A 23381-nucleotide genomic window follows, 5' to 3' on the forward strand; every position below is an offset into this window, starting at 1 on the left:
ACTCCTGCTCCCGCTTCTTGCCTCCAGTCATGCTGATCCTGCCATGCTGGTAAGGTAAGAGGCTGCTCCTGCCTGGTAGCCAGAAATAAATTCACCGCAACAACAGATTCCTGACTCTTCTACACAATGCCCAGTGTATATTATTGTGTGTGTCCAGGTGTCCTACTGTCACTCTGCCCCCTGCTGTCACATTTCCCCCCTCCTGTCACACTGTCCTTTACCTGTCACACTGTCCCCCACCTGTCACATTGCCCCCCTCCTGTTACACTGCCCCTCCTGTCACTCTGCCCCCCCCCGTCACATTGCCCCCTCCTGACACTCTTCCCCCTTCCTATCACACTGCACCCCTCTTATCACACTGCCCCCCTCCTGCCCCTTCTTATCACACTGCCTCCTACCTGTCACACTGTCCCCTCCTGTCTCTCTGCCCCTTCCTATCACACTGCCCTCCTTCTGTGACACTGCCTCCTCCTATAACACTGCCTCCCTCCTGTCATATTGCCCCCACCTGTCACACTGCCCCCCTGCTGTTATTTCCCCCCCCCCCTCCTGTCACAGCTGCCCCCTTCCTATCTCACTGCCTCCCTCCTGTGACACTGCTCCCCTCCTGTTACGCTGCCATCTCCTGTCACACTGCCCCCCTCCTGTCCCACTGCCCCCCCTCCTGTCCCACGGCCCCCTCCTGTTACACACCTCCTGTCACACTTTCTCCTCCTGTCACTCTGCCCCCCCTCTCACTTTTCCCTCCTCCTGTCACTCTGCCCCCTACCGGTCACTTGGGGATACTAATGTAAAGGAAGACTAATAATGTAAAAGGAGACTCTTATGTGAAAGAAGGACTCGTGATTTAAGGAAGGCTCCTGGTGTAAAATAGGACTTCTGATGGGAAGGGGGGCTCCTGATGTAAAGGGGTCCTTGATATAAGAGAAGTTACTAATGTACAGGGCACCTGCTGATGTGGGGGGGAACTTTGATGTGAATTGGGGGGACTCCTGAAGTAAAGGGGGACTGCACCTTCACCTATGTAGACCGAAAATCCTTCACCTATGTAGACAGAAAATCCTTGCACAGGCCCTGGGTATTTTTATGGTTACATTTGTCCAAGCTGGACCATTGTAACTATTTATAAAATATCCATACCTAGAATTCATTGCAGTTCTTTGTAGTTTGGCATTATACTGCAGAGACCTGTGTAGTTAGAGAGTAACAGAGGGTCGAGCTGCTCTGGAGTTCATCCCTGAGCATTTTCCCCTCTTACACCAGATACACAATGGGTCAGGCTGAAGCACTTGAATTCAGTAATTTGGAGGGGTGTCTCATATTTTTGGCCATACAAAGTACTTGTATATTAAAAAAGAATAGCGCACAAATGCAAAAGAAATAACTACCAAATCTGAAGACAATCCATAAATAAAAATGGGGGTTTGGTCCCACCATATGGCCATATCGTGCTCAAGCCCACTACTGCGTCAAAGTACCCCATTATCAGTGGGTCCTACACTATCCATGAAAAAGAGATGAATCCAGCCTAACCCTTGGAGATAATACTCCTTGCTGGGAAGGATGTGCAAATGCACTACAGGGGACTCCTACTATATCCACTAGATGGTGGACACTGATTGAGTACAGGTGTGTGTGGGGGGGTGGGGAGGGTTGCTCAACCTCGATAGTCTGGTCAGACCGAATACATAATAAACAGGCAAAAAATTTGGGGGAGCATACCCATGTATTTCTAAAGCTGCTGCAGCTATGAACCAAAAGACATGTATATTAAAAAAGAATAGCGCGCAAATGCAAAAGAAATAACTACCAAATCTGAAGACAATCCATAAATAAAAATGGGGGTTTGGTCCCACCATATGGCCATATCGTGCTCAAGCCCACTACTGCGTCAAAGTACCCCATTATCAGTGGGTCCTACACTATCCATGAAAAAGAGATGAATCCAGCCTAACCCTTGGAGATAATACTCCTTGCTGGGAAGGATGTGCAAATGCACTACAGGGGACTCCTACTATATCCACTAGATGGTGGACACTGATTGAGTACAGGTGTGTGTGGGGGGGTGGGGAGGGTTGCTCAACCTCGATAGTCTGGTCAGACCGAATACATAATAAACAGGCAAAAAATTTGGGGGAGCATACCCATGTATTTCTAAAGCTTTGGTTCATAGCTGCAGCAGCTTTAGAAATACATGGGTATGCTCCCCCAAATTTTTTGCCTGTTTATTACATACAAAGTACTTACCTGCAGTGTGGTCACAGAAAATGTATTATAATATACAGTCTTGGGAATTTTTCCTTTACATCTCTTTTCTTTTCTGTTGTTTAAACCTATGGTAAGCTTATAAGGATTGAAAGGTGAAATAAGCCCACTTGTGTTCAACTGCACTCTGCAGACTTTGTCCGCCGTCAGTTCACGATTAGTAAGGGTTGCTGACATCACTGAGCTTCTAAATCACTGGTGACTGTGAGCTTCATTCAATCCCCCGATCCAAGTTTAGTAAAGCCTCTTTTTAAAAATAGATAACTGTCACTAACGTTTGCTTAACATGCGTGACGCACAACTTGGATTTTGTCACATGGTGTGATTGTGACCATTGATCACGCCATTGCTGAGCTACACTCACAATGTCCTGCTTCCTTCATAACATTCTAGTCTTTTGACTGACCCTAATTTCACCAGTCTTCACATACTTTTCTTTTAGACCCAAATCTCTGTGTCCCTTTTCCTGGTGCAATGGTCCACTCCATAGCTCTGATGTGAAAGCCCATAGGAGCAAAATATAGTATCAGTTCTAACTATTGTAAGATTTAAATTACTCTTTTTAATCTTGTAAGTGTTTATAAGTGCTGCTGTAAAGATTGTTTCTCATAGCAAATGGACAATGTATTTTTTACTTCTAGCTTTTGATACCTGATGGAATTTGATAGCCATCACCAGCACAGCAATCAAGTATCATTGTCTTTTTGTGATTTATTTTGTTTTCTTGGTATTTGTTCTTAATATTATGTAGTATTTTTCCTTGCTAGCTTAGACACCTATGAATACATAAATACACTGTAAATTTGGGGGCCCATTTATACTGTTGCACAAAAAAAATGTAACACCAATTATTTTAAATGCATGTCAAAGCAACGCAAATATGTACTGTTGTATGGTTTGTGGTGCTCTGAGGTCACATGCACACTAGAATCCAGGAGAAACAAAATGCTCACCAAATACTGCATACTACACACCTTGCTTCAACATGCATTGAACAATGTGAATGGGCCTTTACTGGTGGCAGCATGACCAAGGGTATCAAGTTTTGAGTGGAAGACAGCGCTGAACTTTTGCCACTCAAGGCTGCCTAACAGCAAGTTACTGTGTGGAAGGTATAGAAGGAATAGCTTTCAATGTGTTGTATCCCAAATGTAGGTGGTAAGTGATACTCTGTTGGGGTCTAGGGCTGCTACCTTTCTGATAACAAAAATGGTGGCATAACCGCAGTTTGGTGATTGGAGGGGATCTCCTCTCCAATCACCCAAGTGACTAAGGGTATGGCTAGGAACCTAATTTGCCTAAACACTCTAGTACTGAAAAGTGCCCCTTCTTCCCATCTTAGAAGGTTAAGAAATATGCTGTTGGGGGTAAAACTGGAATAGTAACAATCCAGAAACCCACATGTAACTCCTGTTCCATCATAGGCTCCAGTCACACCTGAGCATAGTACAGTGACAGCTGCTGCAATGGGTTTTCCTTAGCTTTTAAAAAAATGTTTGTGGCGCGTTTTTGGAGCAGCACCATTCATTTGAATGGGCCTCCCTCCGCTTCAAAAACACTCCAAAGAAGCCAATGTAGCAAATCTTGGCACAGAGCCAAGAGAGTTTGATGTTACGATTTGTGCCATTAACCTTCCTAGCGGTATTCCCGAGCGTGGCTCGGGGTTAAATTTCAGAGCCAAAAGCGGTAACCCCGCTTTTGGCTCTGAAAAGGGGTTACTTACCTTGTCACCAGGATCCAGCGATGTATCTCGGCGGTGAGCAGATTCCTCCCGATCCTCTGTGAGCCCCGGCTTCCATCTCCTGCGATGTGATGTTCGCAGGGGGGTGGAACCGGCGGCAAATTCAAATGTAAAACACACCAAGCACACTAATACAATGCAAAATAAAATATAGTCACATTAGTTTGCCCCCCAGTGCCCTTTCCTGCAGTTTTACTGTACTTTATATATATATATATATATATACATATACATATACATATATATATATATATATATATATATACTATATGTATACGTATATATATATATATATATATATATATATATATATATATATATATATATACGTATATATATATATATGTTTATACATACAGTATATATGTATACATACATACATACTTTAACTTATTTATAGTTTTTTATTATATTATAATTTATGATTTTTTGTTTCAAACTTTATCATACCCGAGATGTTATAAAGAAGAACACACAGTAAAAAAAAAAATATGTAAATAGTTGGTTTGGGCTGCTCATTCTTAAGAATTACATGCAAAATAATGGTACCGCTTTCAGCACCTAAAATCCGAAAGAATCATACCGCCAGGGAGGTTAAGAAATAATGGTATCGCAAATGTGTCCCGTGTTTTGACATGATTCTGGTTTTGCAGGCATCATCGCGCAATTCCGCCCATGATTCCAGTATGCTTAGGTGTGAACGGAGCCTTTGTGCTCACTTTACATTTTGTGCATTTCATTTATCCCTTACAACTTATTGGGATAGATGTACTAAAGGCAAATAGACACTCCTTTCCCCCAGAGAAATGTGGTAAAGCTTTGCTTTGTAAAGAATGTCCAATCAAGTACAAAGAAAAAAAACTGCATTTTTTGCTGGCACATGATTGGATGATGGAAATCAACAGAGCTTCACCACATTCACTAAGCTCTAAGAAAAATGAGTGCAAGAGTGCACAGTCTGATTGCCCTTAGTAAATCCATCCCATTTTCTCTCTTTATTTATCTGCTAAGATTTTTGTATGCTTTGACTAGAAAGCTGTTTTATATAGATTACATGTAGTTACCTCATTTTATATAAAAAGGGGGGTAGGGGAGTGGCGCTGCCTAGTGGCAAGATATGTATATAAAATGTGGAGTGCCAAATAGGTGTGGCAATAAATAGGTAAAATCTGGGATTCAAATGGCCAGGTGTAAAAGAAGTGGTATGTTAAAAAATGTATATAAATATGAGTGTGGTAAAATATCTAAAAATGTGTCAGTCAGTCAAAGTGACATGTGCATAAACGTCCCTATAAAGTGACGTGTGCAAGTGTGACCATAAATGTAAAATCCACAAGATATGAATAAAACAACATCTAAACCGATAAATGAGTACCAATTAATCAAATTAACATGTGCAAAGGTGACCACAAGTGGTGTGAGGTCCAAAATATACAATAATGCAATATAAACTCAAAATGATTGGTGCGTTAATAACCAAAGCTGATGTGCACCAATGTAAACCAGTGACAGATAAATAAATGACAAAAGCGTAATAGTGTATCAAAAGGAAAAGTCCAGTACTGGATATAAAGTGACCAATATTAAATAAATATAAATGAGTGCCAATTAATCAAATTAACATGTGCAAAGGTGACCACAAGTGGTGTGAGGTCCAGAATATGCAATATAAACTCAAAATGACTGGTGCGTAAGTAACCAAGGCTGATGTGCACCAATGTAAACAAGTGACAGATAAATAAATGGCAAAGGCGTGATAGTGTATCCAAAGGAAAAGTCCAGTAATGGATATAAAGTTATCAATATTAAATAAATATTGAATGGTGATAAAGTGACTGGTAACGTCCAAAGAATATGTATTAAATAAACAGGTGACAATCTTCGTGTAACTTATACACAATGTGACCCCGTGGTGGGCAGTGAGGTGCTCCGTGACCCCTGTAGTAAGTGGCACACTCACCAGAAATACCCACCCCACACAGGGGTATAGAGCGGGTATATGTAGTATACAGGTGGTTGGTCCTGACTTCCTCTCCAGGTCCTAGGTAGAACGTCTAGGAGGGTCCCTGATAGGTCCCGGATCAGAGGGTTCCAGGAGGAAGGTGATAGGGGTCTAGTGGGGTCCCGGCGGTGGTATGGCATGTCCGCTCCAAATATCCACGATGTGTTAATGGGGCAAGTATTTAAAAAACGGAGGAAAGGCACATAGTGTAATTCTGGGTTTATTTCACAAAACAGGATCAAAGATACTCACATAAACAAAGTAGTAAGCGAACGGGGAAACAAGCGTCTGAAGCGCAGTGCGGTCCACGACTCGATACAGGAACCGGAAGTGATGCGACACACTGTATGCGTTTCGTAATCATACGTCCTCAGCAGTGGAGGCTGCTGAGGACGTATGATTACGAAACACGTACAGCGTGTCGCATCACTTCCGGTTCCTGTATCGAGTCGTGGACCGCACTGCGCTTCAGACGCTTGTTTCCCTGCTCGCTTACTACTTTGTTTATGTGAGTACCTTTTTATATATTTTACCACACTCATATTTATATATATTTTTTAACATACCACTTCTTTTACACCTGGCCATTTGAATCCCAGATTTTACCTATTTATTGCCACACCTATTTGGCACTGCACATTTTATATACATATCTTGCCATAAGGCAGTGCCACTCCACTACCCCCCCCCCTTTTTATTGTTCATATAGTCTCCTGACTATATTTTAGGGAGGCTGCAGCCTAGGACTCATCTACCACACATTCACTTACATCCAATATTCCATAAGCGCGGAGTTTACCACTCTCCTCACCTCATTTTATATGTTTTCTTAGATTGTAAGCTCAACAGGCAGGGCCCTCCTACTACCTGCCTCCTATCTCCTGTCTCCCTTTATATTTTAAAGCACTGCACAAACTGTTGGTGCTATATAAATCCTGTATAATAATAATATGTTTCAGTTTATAGAGAAATAGATAGATAGTTTACTTTTTTGGTAAAGCATATTCTACTTTTTATACCATCGGAGTATCCTTTGATCTACACATAATGTCAGTTAAAGCAACTTGGAAAGTGGAAAAAAAAGTATTTTTTAATTAAAAAAATGTACATATTTATCCCTAATTAAACCTTTCAAACAAAACTTAAGTGCAGCACTCGCTAGTTTTGAAAATGTAATATATACTCAATAAGGGCTCTTTCACACGGCCGATCCGTGTGTCCGCAAATCATCCTACTTTTTTGCGGATGATTTGCGGACATAATGTAAGTCTATGGCATTGCGGATGTCAGCGGAATACCATCCGCTGACATCCGATTTTCCTCCTTTCAGTTCTGTTCCCTTTTTTGGAACGGAACAGAACCCTATTTTTCCTCCGTTCAAAAAACGGAAAGGAAGGAAAATCGGATGTCAGCAGTGTCATCTGCTGACATCCGCAATGTCCATAGACTTACATTATGTCCGCATATCATCCGCAAACGGATGGGATGATATGCGGACATACGGACCGGATGACACAAATGTCATCCGCTCCGTGAAAAAAAAAAAAAAAGTCCCGCAGCAGGGCTTTCACACGGAGCGGCCGTGTGAAAGAGCCCTTAACCAATAAATAAAAAATCACCTTAGTGAAAAACATACGATACATCAGTGCCATCTTACCACAATAACAAATTAAAGTCATAGGAGTCCCCCTCTTCAGAATTGTATGATACTGCTCCTTAAAATGTGACCTTAAAGTATGCAGTGTGCTCTTCAGTGCTACTCCAAGTGAATCCCAATTGGGAAATATTGACACACACCACCACTTCGAGTTCCTTTCATAAAAGTAAGATGGACTGTCAATTTAAACAGTGGATCCTGATATAAGCTACTGACTAGATGGTACAGGACCCCGGAGAAATTACATTGTATGTTCCCAGATGTTGATGCCACTTGTTGGCACTGTGGGGAGGATAAGAAAACACTTTTTCATATTTTTTGGAGTTGCCCAGAAATTTGCTCATATTGGAAGGATGTCTGCACCATAATTAAGCTGTGTCCGATCTTACTCTTGACCAGGACCCAGCAGCTTGCTTGTTGCATCTTAGTCCTCTTTCTAAGAGCAGATATCACCATTCAGTAGTGAGTGAGACATCTTCTCAAGGACTTGTATACCAGTGCAGTGGAAATCCTCCTCCCCTCCTACTGTAGGACATTGGATCAGAGCAGTAAATGATATAATGTTTATGGAGGAAGTCACATTATCAGTAAATAGACAGGAAGCCTGTTTCAATACAACATGTGGTCAATGGATCCGTTTTACTGTATCGGAGCGATATCAGGCACTCCTTGATGAGCCTTAAGTTGCATAAGCAATAACTTAGCATATAACAATTTATTATTTTTTTTTCTTCTCCTTACTTCTTTCTCTCCTTATTGTTTACTTTTTCTTTCGGTTTCTGTTTGTTTTTTCTTTCTGTTTTTGGTTTTTCCTAAAAACATGTTAAAAAATAAATAAATAAAAAACGGTTGGGGCTCTGCAATGTATCCCCACAATTGACATACATGTATTATCTGTATTATATAGAATATCTCTCATTAGGTGGTCAGAGTGGGACCTGGATACCATAGGTTTGTATTGTGCCCTTCCCCTTTACCTGGTTCCCGCCTGGCCTATTGTACAATAGCAGCTGGGTGTGACTGCTATTGTTTTGGGAGGATGTCATATGACAACAGTGCCCTGATTATCAGTGCAACCCCATCAGTGCACATCAGTGCCCATCAGTGCTGCCTATGAGTGCCTCTTCATCAGTGCAGCTTATCAGTGCCGCCTCATCATGGTCCATCAGTGTAGCCTCGTCAGTGCCCATCAGTGCAGCTTCATCAGTGCAGCCTCATAGGTGCCCATCAGTGCAGCCTCATTAGCGCACATGAAGAAAAAATATATTTATTTGCAAAATTTTATAACAGAAACAAAGAAAACGTTTTTTTTCTCCCAAAACATTTCTGTCTTTTTTCGTTTGTTTAGCTAAAAAAAAAAAAAATCCTTCCTATTGTTTTCCCATTCATCATTCCTTCCATTGCGCCATCCTGTAAACACACATAGTTAAAAAGTAACAGATTATTCCTGATTTAAGGCCTTTCTTATGCCTCCATCATTGAACTTTCTCTTATTGGTTTTTGCCCAAATAAAGAGCATATGGGTTTTTGTATTATCTGTCTCCCCTACTATGCAAATTTGCCATATTTTACTGGAACACAGAGTGAGGAAAATCCATAAAGTTTATGGTTCTCACCAAAGCAAGTGGTGAGGGAACATCTTCCAATGGGAGACACCTGTTCCAGTGACATATGTCTACAAGAGGATTTCCCCTTCCCAATGGCATACATATGGCAAAAAACATGACAGAGGTTGCCTACTTCATACAAAATGAAATTAAAATTTTGATTTTCAATATATAATTTAAAGTGGTTCTAAAGCCTTAAGGTTTTTCACCCTAATACATTCTATGCATTCATGTAAAACACCTTCTCTGCTGCAGCTGCCCCCCCCAGACCCCACCTTTTCCTTACCTGAGCACATCCGATCCAGCAATGTGCATGAGCGCAGCGGCTCCCACCACTGTCTCTCTCCCTTAATTGGACAGATTGATAGCAGCAGGAGTGATTGGCTCCCACTGCTGTCAGTTAAATCCAGTGACACAGGAGAGGGGCTGAGTCCCGCTGTCTGTGTCAATGGATGCAGCAGAGGAACTTGGGAGCGAGCACGCACAGGTGCCCCCAGGAAAAGCGGCTTTGCCTGGGGGCACCCGATAAAGTGGAGGGGCCTGGGGTGCTGGCGGGGGACCCCAGAAAAAGAGGATAAGGGCTTTTCTGTGCAAAACTATTACACAGAGCAGGTAAGTATAGGCAAGTTTTTATGGAAAAAAAAAATACAAAGCTTAACAACCATTTTAACTTTACCTACTCTGTATCCCAAAAGGCTACTGATACAGTTTATTTACAATGATTTTTATTGAAAGTTAAGTGAAAAATAGAAAATCGAAAGTACAGAAAATAATACCGTTAACATAGGTATAACAGTCACAATTGTCCTACTGCAATTACAGAATAGAAAAGTAGAAAATTGACATACACAGCGTAGGCAGCCGCTATGCACCGCAGCCTGGGAGAATGAGAAGTCTCTGAACAGTTCCACATGAAACAGAACAATATCAAATAAGAACAAGCGTTGGGAATGCAAGCAACATATTACAACGAGTAATAGGGGCTAAAAATGTGGGAAGTGATAAAAAAGGAAAAGAAACACCCCCCCCCCCCCCACATCAGCCCCACATTCAGCCCCCTGCCGTGTCCCAACTCCAGGGCTGCCAATGTACTTCAATTGGGCTAACGGTACATATCCATGAGGTCAAAGAGATAGGAGCAAAGTAGAATAGCGAGAGAGAGGAAAGAGGAAAAAGTAGTAGGAAGAGGAAAAGAAAGGAAAAAAAAAGGGACCCCGCCCCGCGCTTCACGTCCCCGAAATCCCGGCGTCCCAGGCTCCATTAATTGCTACCAGTAAGATAGCGGAGTACTGATACAGTTTAATATATTTGGTGGTATATAACCCAAAAGCAAAAATGTAATATATTGCAGCTTGCCAATCCCTAAATGTGAAGGCTGCATTACTTTTTAGCAATCACTTTCTTTTTCCTTTGGGATCAAGGGTTTACATAAATGGATAACAGCTGACAATTTCAAGCACCCCTGTCAGCGTTAAATGGTTTGTCCCAACCCTCTAAGTGCCACTTTTGCTGGACATTTTGGTCCATTAATAAATAACGAAGAAAAGGAGAAAAATGGGTACCCCCCTAATGGGACTTTAGCGGCCTGACATGTTCATTAACAATAAAGAATATATCCAAAGTCACAAAAAATATGTATAAAAATAGAAATCCATATTTATTAGAAATATCAATGTTAAAAGAGACACACACAAGCAGCTGATGTTGAAAGGGTTATAGCAATGCATAAAATTTGCAAATGTGCACATTCAGCATAAAGCATAATGACTGCTACTGAAAAAATTGTTAATGAGCAGCCCTAGGAGAAACAACCGACGCGTTTCAGAAACTCCTCAGGGGTGTATATTGAGCTAGAGTGCAGCATTTCTGAAATGAAGCAAATGAGAATTTTTATATATATACACATCAACAGTTTTTTATCAAGCTATATCTTTTGGTTGTCGCTCAGATGCAGAAAAACACTTACATGCCAATACATAAACCCAAGATACATCAGCCAAATAGATTAAAACCCAGTAGTGGTGTCCACCCCCTTTCTCAGCCAGAAAGGCTGTATCTTTAAGGTCCTTACAGGTGAAAAAGAGGATGGGGGGAGGCCTATGGGTCAGTCCACTGAAGTCCAACCAGACCAGGGGCAGGAGTGCATAACAAAGGCGTAAAATCATTTTTGAGAATTAGGCCTACAAAAAGAAAAAAAGTATATTCCTAGTGGTAGCTCTGAGAAAGAATGTGGCTAAAGTAGCATGTATATTGATATGAGAACCCCATGTTCCCATGTAATGCCCCTAAGATTTGATAATAGTCAAATGGCTTAAACAATTAGATCATATAAAATCACCTAAAAAAAGAGGTATATATAATATATACAAATACATGTGGGGACCAAGAGGCTCACATAGGTATAAATGATATGCAAATAGGTGTTAATAAGGAATAATATCTAGCTTAGCACAAGCATAACGGATAGTTTTGTAGATAAATGAACAAAGATGAACACAGAGCTACCTGATGTTACTGAAAAGAAACCAAGGAGAGGGGACAAAATAAATTCCCACTTGTAGCAGAGTAACAGAGATGTGCTCTAGATCGGAGGACAATGGCACTTGACCTGGCGTGAGTCCTGCCTTTTATGCCCCTGCTGATGGGATCCACGTTTTGGATGCACTTCCGCCTATGCCAGGAACGGTCTGCGATCCAGCGTGGTCCACAGATGTAGGACACGTGGCGCCGCGTCACATGCTCACCGGCGCGCAAAGGGGCAGAGTCAAGAGGACTCATGAGATGCCCCCCCCCCCCCAGCTGCTCCAGCTGAAACCTCCCATTTTTGTTCTTTATTGAAAACTAACAGACTTACTGGCTGGATCACCAGGTGAAAATAAAAAAAAGTCTAAAAAAGAAAAGTAATGCAAACCTCACATCTAATGATTGGTAAGCTACAATACAATACATGTTTGTTTTTGGTTTTTTTTTTTTTTTTTTTTTTACATTAGTTTTTATTGAAAGAAATTTTCACAATACAGCAAGGAAATACAAACCAGTATAAAACAATAGATAACAAATACGTTTGCAATTGCATTCAGGGTGCCACTCGAACAGTCCAGACCCAACAGTGTTGCAAACAATGAGATAAGACATCATTAATACCATTGATAACAGCAGAAGCGGGACATGAAAATCTTATCAGGGTGTTGCTCTTTTTGGGAGGGGGGGGGGGGGAAGAGAAGAAGTAGAAGAAGAGGAAGAAAGGAGAGGGAAGATGGAGAAAATGAAGAGGGGGGGGGAGGGGGGAGAAGTAGAGAAACAGGAAGGAGAGCGAGAAGGAGGGAGGAGGTGGAAGAAGAAGAGGGGGGGAAGGAGGAGGAGAGGAGAGAGAGGAGGGGATGGCGGCCGAGCCACGGGGGGGGAGAGTGGAGAGGGGGAGGGAGGGAAGGGGAGAGGGGAGATATAGTGAGGAAGGGGAGGAGGGGAGAAGAGAGGAGGAGAGGAAGAAGTAGGGGAATCAGGGTGAGGGAGGGAGGATATGAGAGGGATTGGGAGGGTTGTAAGGGAGTGAGGAGCAGAGGAAAGAAGAGAGAAGAGGGAGACAGCTAGGGGGATATGTGTCCACCCTGAGGGGAGTTTAGGATATTAACATATTCAGTAAAAATAGCACTACTCGAGTTAGAGCACCCATTGCCAAATCTGGAAAAGAACAAGAATGCAATATAACATGTGGGGAAGGGAGAACAAGGGGGGGGGGAGGTAAGGGAAGGATGGGGGGGGGGTCAGCTCATAGGAAGTTGTAAATACTCATTACAGCGTAGGTACTCTAAAAATTGAACCGTTACATAAGTATAATATGGATCTCAGTTAACAGATAACCAGGAATGCCAAAGGGACCATTGTGTGTCAAATTCCTGTCCTTTGCCCGCCTTGCGGGCAAACACCTCCTCATATGCCTGATTAGTCTTTACTAGTTCCAGTACCGCAGACACCTTGGGTGTCTCATCTGCCCTCCACTGTTGGGCTATGGTGCCCCTAGCAGCCAAGAGGATGTGTGTAACCACGCTCCAACTGTCTTTGGGGAAGCAGTCAATACCCAAGTTTAGGATCGCCAGTGCTGGAGAGGGGCGGGTGAGTACTCCCGTAACGGCCGAGATAACTGTAAACAGTTTGTTCCAGAAACTGGTAAGATTTTTACACAACCAAAATACATGTTTGATGTTGGCTGTCTCTCCGCACCCCCTCCAGCACAAAGGCGAGTACTCTGGAACGAACTTAGAGAGGCGATAAGGGGTAAGGTACCATCTCAAGTTTATTTTTTGGGAGAGCTCCCAATGGTTGGCACAGGAGGAGGCAGACCTGATGGATCGGAGGGCAGTGCGCCATTGGTCATCCGTAAATTTTTCCTCCAAGTCTGCCTCCCACTTCTCCAAGTGCACATTCAGCATAAAGCATAATGACTGCTACTGAAAAAATTGTTAATGAGCAGCCCTAGGAGAAACAACCGACGCGTTTCAGAAACTCCTCAGGGGTGTATATTGAGCTAGAGTGCAGCATTTCTGAAATGAAGCAAATGAGAATTTTTATATATATACACATCAACAGTTTTTTATCAAGCTATATCTTTTGGTTGTCGCTCAGATGCAGAAAAACACTTACATGCCAATACATAAACCCAAGATACATCAGCCAAATAGATTAAAACCCAGTAGTGGTGTCCACCCCCTTTCTCAGCCAGAAAGGCTGTATCTTTAAGGTCCTTACAGGTGAAAAAGAGGATGGGGGGAGGCCTATGGGTCAGTCCACTGAAGTCCAACCAGACCAGGGGCAGGAGTGCATAACAAAGGCGTAAAATCATTTTTGAGAATTAGGCCTACAAAAAGAAAAAAAGTATATTCCTAGTGGTAGCTCTGAGAAAGAATGTGGCTAAAGTAGCATGTATATTGATATGAGAACCCCATGTTCCCATGTAATGCCCCTAAGATTTGATAATAGTCAAATGGCTTAAACAATTAGATCATATAAAATCACCTAAAAAAAGAGGTATATATAATATATACAAATACATGTGGGGACCAAGAGGCTCACATAGGTATAAATGATATGCAAATAGGTGTTAATAAGGAATAATATCTAGCTTAGCACAAGCATAACGGATAGTTTTGTAGATAAATGAACAAAGATGAACACAGAGCTACCTGATGTTACTGAAAAGAAACCAAGGAGAGGGGACAAAATAAATTCCCACTTGTAGCAGAGTAACAGAGATGTGCTCTAGATCGGAGGACAATGGCACTTGACCTGGCGTGAGTCCTGCCTTTTATGCCCCTGCTGATGGGATCCACGTTTTGGATGCACTTCCGCCTATGCCAGGAACGGTCTGCGATCCAGCGTGGTCCACAGATGTAGGACACGTGGCGCCGCGTCACATGCTCACCGGCGCGCAAAGGGGCAGAGTCAAGAGGACTCATGAGATGCCCCCCCCCCCCCCAGCTGCTCCAGCTGAAACCTCCCATTTTTGTTCTTTATTGAAAACTAACAGACTTACTGGCTGGATCACCAGGTGAAAATAAAAAAAAGTCTAAAAAAGAAAAGTAATGCAAACCTCACATCTAATGATTGGTAAGCTACAATACAATACATGTTTGTTTTTGTTTTTTTTTTTTTTTTTTTTTTTTTTTACATTAGTTTTTATTGAAAGAAATTTTCACAATACAGCAAGGAAATACAAACCAGTATAAAACAATAGATAACAAATACGTTTGCAATTGCATTCAGGGTGCCACTCGAACAGTCCAGACCCAACAGTGTTGCAAACAATGAGATAAGACATCATTAATACCATTGATAACAGCAGAAGCGGGACATGAAAATCTTATCAGGGTGTTGCTCTTTTTGGGAGGGGGGGGGGGGGAAGAGAAGAAGTAGAAGAAGAGGAAGAAAGGAGAGGGAAGATGGAGAAAATGAAGAGGGGGGGGGAGGGGGGAGAAGTAGAGAAACAGGAAGGAGAGCGAGAAGGAGGGAGGAGGTGGAAGAGGAAGAGGGGGGGAAGGAGGAGGAGAGGAGAGAGAGGAGGGGATGGCGGCCGAGCCACGGGGGGGAGAGTGGAGAGGGGGAGGGAGGGAAGGGGAGAGGGGAGATATAGTGAGGAAGGGGAGGAGGGGAGAAGAGAGGAGGAGAGGAAGAAGGGGGGGAATCAGGGTGAGGGAGGGAGGATATGAGAGGGATTGGGAGGGTTGTAAGGGAGTGAGGAGCAGAGGAAAGAAGAGAGATGAGGGAGACAGCTAGGGGGATATGTGTCCACCCTGAGGGGAGTTTAGGATATTAACATATTCAGTAAAAATAGCACTACTCGAGTTAGAGCACCCATTGCCAAATCTGGAAAAGAACAAGAATGCAATATAACATGTGGGGAAGGGAGAACAAGGGGGGGGGGGAAGGTAAGGGAAGGATGGGGGGGGGGGTCAGCTCATAGGAAGTTGTAAATACTCATTACAGCGTAGGTACTCTAAAAATTGAACCGTTACATAAGTATAATATGGATCTCAGTTAACAGATAACCAGGAATGCCAAAGGGACCATTGTGTGTCAAATTCCTGTCCTTTGCCCGCCTTGCGGGCAAACACCTCCTCATATGCCTGATTAGTCTTTACTAGTTCCAGTACCGCAGACACCTTGGGTGTCTCATCTGCCCTCCACTGTTGGGCTATGGTGCCCCTAGCAGCCAAGAGGATGTGTGTAACCACGCTCCAACTGTCTTTGGGGAAGCAGTCAATACCCAAGTTTAGGATCGCCAGTGCTGGAGAGGGGCGGGTGAGTACTCCCGTAACGGCCGAGATAACTGTAAACAGTTTGTTCCAGAAACTGGTAAGATTTTTACACGACCAAAATACATGTTTGATTTTGGCTGTCTCTCCGCACCCCCTCCAGCACAAAGGCGAGTACTCTGGAACGAACTTAGAGAGGCGATAAGGGGTAAGGTACCATCTCAAGTTTATTTTTGGGAGAGCTCCCAATGGTTGGCACAGGAGGAGGCAGACCTGATGGATCGGAGGGCAGTGCGCCATTGGTCATCCGTAAATTTTTCCTCCAAGTCTGCCTCCCACTTCTCCAAGGGGGGAGTCTTGCAAAAGTCCAATTTTTGCTGGAAGCAGTTATAAAACAAGGAGGTCCCCTTAGCGGAGCGCGAGGTCCCTATGAGATACAACCAGCCAGAGGAGGGCAGATATATATGCGGAGACGACAATGTGCGGAGCAGGTGTGCAATTCTAATGTATAAATAGTATTCATGGCCAGGAAGCCCAAACTCACGTTGCAGTTGGGGGAAAGGTTTGAGGGAGTCTTTGAGCAACAGGTCATCTACGGTTGACATACCCCGCCCCGTCCAGCTCCCAAGAGAGACGTGTGGTATCACTAGTTCTAATACCTTGAGTGGAACGGGAACTCTCACCAACGATGAAGGCCTAAATGGAAGTGAGGCAAATTTCCTCCACGCCAGGAGGGAGGCCTGGATTGCCAACGGCAGGCCGCGTAAAGGGAAAGGTCTCCACCTGTCCGCCAGAAGCACCGATCGCAGGGACAAGGGGGTACAGAATTCCACCTCCATTGTGCTCCAGGCGGTCCCGTGTTTCGAGGACACCCAGGACCGCAGCTGGGCCAACTGGGAGGCCAACAGATAATCGCCAATGTCCACCATACCCATTCCCCCCGCGGACCAGTGCCTGACCAACAGATTGTGGGTACTCCTCGGTCGTTTGTCCTTCCACACCAATCCCTTCAAAGCGGCCTGAAGCTGCACAACATATTTACGCGGAATGGGTATAATCAGTGATCTGAAAATATAAAGAATTTGGGGTAAGAGGATCATTTTGAACGAGGCAAGGCGGCCCGACCAGGTCAGTTCAGTTTTAGAAATTCGGTGACTTTCAGCAGATATCTTAGTAATTAAGGGTGGCAGGTTAGCAGTAACCAACTGGGATACCCTAGGGGTCAGGTGGATACCTAAATACGGAATGCTATGCGTTTTCCATGTGTAGGGGTATAGTTCACGCAGTTTAGAACACAAGTGTGGGGGGACGAACATTGGTAAAATCAGGGACTTGCAGAAATTGACCTTGTAGTAAGATACAAGGCTAAAGCGTTGGAGGATCTCGTGCGTGGCCCTCAGGGATCGAACAGGGTCCGTCAAGAAGATGATAACATCATCTGCAAAGAGATTGACCACGTGGTGGCGTGAACCTATTCGAAATTCTCTGATGGCCCCCGAGGACCTCACAGCTTCTGCAAGTGGTTCTATGAGTAGGTTAAAAATCGATGGGGATAGCGGGCAGCCCTGCCTCGTGCCGTTCGTAATGGGAAAGGGTTGGGAAAGCATATTGGAGGTGTACACCCTGGCAGAGGGATTGGAATACAACGCCATTATTGCCGATATGATAGGGCCTCCGAAACCGAACCTCCGCAACACCTGCTCCATGTAGGCCCAATGGACCCGGTCAAATGCCTTCTCCGCATCCAAAGATAGCAGCAGAGAAGGCACCCGACCGGACCCAGCTCTGTCAATCACACCAATCACTCTCCTTGTTGCATCCGAAGGTCTGCCGGCCCTTTACAAATCCAGCTTGGTCCTCTTGTATCAAGGCAGGCAGAATGGGGTGCAATCGTAGCGCTAACACCTTGGCATACAGCTTAACATCCGTATTCAATAATGAAATAGGCCTAAAATTGGGAGGAGACGTGGGGTCTTTCCCAGGCTTAGGCAGTGTCACTACATATGCTTGTAGCATCTCAACAGGCATGGAGGCAGAGGAGACAGCCGACCCGAACACTGAGGCCAGATGTGGGCTCAATACATCAGCAAATTGTTTGTAGTAGAGGTTTGGTAGGCCGTCAGGGCCCGGAGACTTCCCACTAGGCATCGTACGGATGGCTTTAACTAGTTCCTGAGGGGATATGGGGGCGTTAAGGTCCCGCAGCTGGGCAGCAGTGAGCTGTGGAAGATTTATGGAGGACAAGAATTCAGAAATGGATTGGTCGGTGGGTTAAGGAGTGGAGGGATCCTCTTTTAGGTTGTAAAGAGAGCTATAATATTTAGCAAAGGATTCGGCTATGGCCTGAGGGTTCATAATTTTGGAGTTGGTAACAGGGTCTAGTAAGTATGCAATTTTGTTTTTGATCCGCCTCGCCTTCAGTTTCTGAGCTAGTAATTTGCCTGCCTTATTGCCATTGGAGTAATGGGAAGACCTCAGAGCCCTGAAAAGCTTGTCCTGTTGTTCCACTAGGAGTAGCCTAAGATCTGATCTCAGACGTGTAAGCTGAAGAGCCAACGCCTGTGATGGGGAAGATTTGTTCAGGGGTTCTAACCTCTTAATTTCCGTAAGCAGTTGGTCTAGCCGCTGGCTCCTCTGCCTTTTAAGTCTAGCACATAGCTGAATAAGGATTCCCCGGATAAAGGCTTGGTGCGCGCACCAGACTACCGTGGGGTCTGATACGGAACCTGCATTGGTAGAAAAGTAGTCCCGCAAGCACTGTGCAATATAGGGAGCATGTTGAGAGGATTCCAGGACTTGACCGTTCGCTCTCCACAAAAAAGCAGGGCCAGGGGATCCTGACTCAGATAGCTCCACAGAGACCGGTGCGTGGTCCGACCACGTAATGGTATGTATATCCGAGGCTTGCACAAGTTGCAGTAACCGCTTGTCCACCAGTATCATGTCTATGCGGGAGTAGGAGTTATGTCGTTGGGAGTGGAAGGAGTAGTCCCGCTCTCCCGGGTGGAGGCACCTCCAGGTATCATACATATCCACTGAGTGGAGCAGGGGCTGCAAAGCAGGTGGAGAGCGGCGGGGAGAGGAGGTGGTGTCTATTTGAGGGTCAGATGTGATATTAAAATCTCCACACACCACAGGGAAGCCCCTCCCATGCTTGGTCATTAGGTGGAATATTTTCCTCCAGAATTTAATCTGGTGTTTGTTAGGGGAATAAGCATTTATCACCGTGAATGGCGTGTTGTTGATTTCACAAATCACTATCAAGTAGCGACCATTCGGATCGGTGATAGTGTCCACCAAGGAAAAAGCTACCGAGTCCCTGATCGCGATAAAGACACCTTTGCGTTTTTGAAAGGCCGAGGCTTGAAAGACATGCGGGAATTGTCTGTGCGCTATTGCCGGTGCAGACGTAGCCTGTAGATGTGTCTCTTGGATGCATAAGACATCACTATGAAGCTTCAATGCCTCTTTCCACATAGATGCCCGTTTGGCCGGGTGGTTGAGCCCTCTAACATTAAAGGTGGTAATCTTAACAGGCATGTGTATGGTTCAAAGAACTGATAAAGGTACCTGTGTCTCGATGCATCTCCAGGGAGCCCTTCCGAAGGCTACCATGGGGCGTAGAAGGCAGGTGTCCAGTGGCACACGAAGGATCAAGGCGGTGAGCCCAGGTCCTGGGCATCCAGAGGGCGAGCTGACCAAGGAAGGTATCGGGAAAGGTTAAGGAAACAAAAACACGGGTAAGAAACAAAAACACAGTCAGTAAAAAGGAGAGCATAAGCTCGAAAGCAGTCGTGCTGCACATCTTGGTGGAGGGGTTGAGAGCACCAGTGGTCTGAGTAGCCAGACGCTCAGAGAGAATTAGTGCGGGTTGCTAATGGGTGACGAGCTTGAGGGAGCTTTTTTACCCTTTTTCCCGTAGGAAACCGTTTGCCAGTCCGCCTGAATGGGGGAAACCTGGGTAGAGGGTGCAGAATGGGCTGAGTCCTGATTTGGGAGGATGCCCCATGTACGTAGGAGATCCAGGCCTTCCTGCAATGATGTAACAACAAATGACTTGTTATTATAGGTTACTGTAAGCTTGACCGGGAACCCCCATTTGTATGTGATGGCGTGGTTTCTAAGCACTTTGGTAAGAGGTTGGAGGTTTCTCCTCTTTTGTAAAGTGTGCTGAGACAGATCAGCGAAGAGCTGGATCCGGGCATACTTCTCTGGTATGGGGGACATCTTCCTGAACTCCGCCATTAACCGGTCCTTTACATGAAAGAAGTGCACTTTCATGATTACGTCCCTTGGGATGTCAGCCGAGAGGTGAGACGGCTTAGGGAGGCGATGGATTCGATCGATCACCAGCTCCGTGGAGGGGATAGATGGGAGGACCGCATGTATCAGGTCACGGGCGTATTGCTCTAGATCACCCATTTGGACCGATTCAGGCACCCCCCAAATTTTGACGTTGTTACGACGCGAGCGGTCCTCCATGTCTGCTATTTTGCTCTTAAGTCTATCCAGTTCCTCCTCATGGGTGTAATGGGCATCGATGAGTTCATTATGGGAGGCCGCAAACTCCCCCATCTTAGATTCCACCTTGTCCATCCGTCCCCCCAGGGCCTTAACCTCTCCCTTGAAGGATCCCACACATTCCATGAGGTCCGCGTGCATAGATGCACGGAAGGACATCATCATGTCCTTCAGTCTGGCCTCTGAGACCGGGCGATCGCTGACAGGGAATGTGTCAAAGTTAGTAATGAGTTCCCTAGTGGAGTTCAGGGACGAGGATTCTCCCGGGCTTACCTCCGCAGATGCTGTGCCTTCAGAGATCCTGGGCCTGCTCTTTGCGGGGCTCCTGGACAGCGGGGTCGATGCGGAAGGAGAGCGGGGATGTCCAGCCTTTTGGAGAGCTGGAGGTGAAGAGCCGTGCTGCGAGCTGGGCGTCCCGCTGGAAGAGGCCGGGGAGTTACCGCCGGCGCCATCTTGTCCCCTATGCTTGTCCTGGACCATGAAAAAATGCTGCAATTGCCTCGGTTGGCCTCCGTCTTTTTTCTTCCTCGCCATGGCAGCAAAGGCAGGAAGTGATGCGGGTTCACCGGAGGTAAGTGGCGGCTCGAAATACTGAGTCAGGGCGCCGATGATGATGGATGTTCTCTCCGGGCTGTTGGAGCTGCGAGCTCAAGCGTCCATGCGGCTACGCGGCGACCACGCCCCCTTGTTTTTGGGTTTAATACCACTTTAACATAATACATTTTGGGGGGATAGAAGGCCTTTATGTGTTTTTTTTTTTATTTATTCTATATATTAGCTAATTATTCAAACCTACTAAGGCTTAAAGTGTTTTTATTTTTTTTTTTTACCTTAATGCATTTTCTGCATTAAGGCAAAAATTCTTCTATGACCAGGATCCCCCCAAAATATTTACCTAAACCCGGTCTCAACCCAGCACTGTGCCTGAGAGCAATGGCTCTCTCCATTCTCTCTCCCTCCTCACAGGGCAGATTGATAGCAGTGGGAGCTATTGGCTCCTGCTGCTGTTGATCAAATCCTGTGACAAGGTGGGGGATGGGGCTGAGCCACACTGTCTGTGTCTATGGCTGCAGGCAGTTCGTCTCAGGATTAAACCCACACGAGTGCCCCCTAAGGAATCGGCTTGTCATGGGGGCACTCGCCAAAGAGGAGGTGTCAGGAGTGCCGGCGGGGGACCTCAGAAGAGGAGGGTCGGGGCTGCTCTGTGCAAAACCATTACACAGAGCAGGTGAGTATAACATGTTTATTTGAAAAAAAATAAAAAATAAGGTTTTTACATTCACTTTAATATTGAATAGTCCAAGCTTTAGCAGGTTTGGTGATAAATGCACATAGACTGTTCTTTATGTGCTGGTTGTTCTGCACCCCACTGAACTACAGGATAAATTAAGGGCAAAAGAAAAACGATAGATGAGCTGATGTAGGCACAGTAATGCAATTATAAGACAACATTGTTTCCACGCTACCTGAACAATATGCAAATGAATGATTGTGTGGGAGCATTTGATGTCACATGTGCTAATGATCAGTAAATAAGATCTAGAATGGGCAAGTTTTTAGCTAGATATAAAATATACATTTTGCTTTCATCCAAGTATTACGGTATATAATTGTGTTACTTTTAATTCTGATGTTCTTTATTCATTGGTCTTTATTTGATGGTTTTTAATACATTTTTATTACATTTACTCATGGAATTCTTTTCTAATTCTTTTTCAGGTGCTTTTCTTTTCTGCTGGACACCGTTTTTCGTGGTGCACATTACACGCGCACTATGCGAGACTTGTTACATCCCAGAGCCTCTCTTCAGCACCGTCACATGGTTAGGATACGTAAACAGCGCCTTGAATCCGGTTATCTACACAATCTTCAACACCGAGTTTAGAAACTATTTCCGTAAAGTGCTTCGAATGTGCTGCTGACCCCTTTGAATGTTGGACAACAGTATGGGCAGTACCTCCTGATCTTATACAAACTTGAGAACACAACTTTTCTGAGCATTGGCTTTACCCAAATTGTAAAACTGGCCTGTCAAGTCAACAACTTAGGCAACTATACATGGAAATTATGTAGTGTGTGACCACAATGCATGAGTGGTCCTGAGGCAGATCTGGTATAATTTTCAGTTTATTTCTGTGGAACTGTTATCCGTCTACAAATTATGAATGTTTACTATAAATGCTGGAATGTAAAGCAGATATACAGTAGGAATGGTCAACGTCAGGCATCATTTCAATTCTCTCTTGCAGCTCTATTCCATAAAATTGTTTCTGGAAATAAGTACTTCAACATGAGATCAACTACTCCAGGTTCCTTGCTGGGTTTAAAACGTAAAAGAAAAAACATGCCGCTCAACCAGTAGAGTTTGTTATGAAGAGCTTTCCGTAAGTGGAAGTAAATACTGACGTTGCTATCTCTACAGGTATAATCCCTTTCTGCCGTGCAGAAGCAGGGAGCAGTTCTAGCTGTCCACAGCGGCCACCATGTACTAATGTTTTATTCACATAAGGGGTGGTTCTTGAGAAACATTAACATCTTTACCATGCAGAAGCCACAGATGGTACTGCTGAGATATCTTCCTGTGACTTCCTGTGATGCAGAACAGGAGATTTTGTATAGTTCAATAAACAGAATATTTGGTATAAAAATGTTTTGGTGTATTTCTTGGTAAAATAATCCCCGCACTAAAGTCCTAAAACTCTATATTGAAACCATTGTTTCAGAACCCCCCAAAAGTTATGGCCTTAGCCAGAAATATAATTTTAGATTTAATTTACCATCTTAACTTCAGGCTGGGTTCACACTTCCGCATGGAGCGGCTCACAGCAGGGGTCCAGTG

At 44.4% G+C, this 23381-nt stretch overlaps 1 protein-coding gene across 1 annotated transcript in view; it reads left to right on the plus strand.

The window, feature by feature from the left end:
• The window catches only part of DRD4 (dopamine receptor D4), a 158831-nt gene extending 135687 nt beyond the window's left edge, over window positions 1-23144 (plus strand). Inside the window, exon 4 of the mRNA XM_082271160.1 lies at window positions 22262-23144. Coding sequence (XP_082127286.1) covers window positions 22262-22464 — 203 coding nt within the window. The 3' untranslated portion in view covers window positions 22465-23144. The remainder of the gene's footprint in view (window positions 1-22261) is intronic.
• Window positions 23145-23381: the final 237 nt, after the last annotated feature.

This window comes from Pelophylax lessonae (genome assembly GCF_965119305.1).
Source record: "Pelophylax lessonae genome assembly, chromosome: 10".
Taxonomy (NCBI): Eukaryota; Metazoa; Chordata; class Amphibia; order Anura; family Ranidae; genus Pelophylax; species Pelophylax lessonae.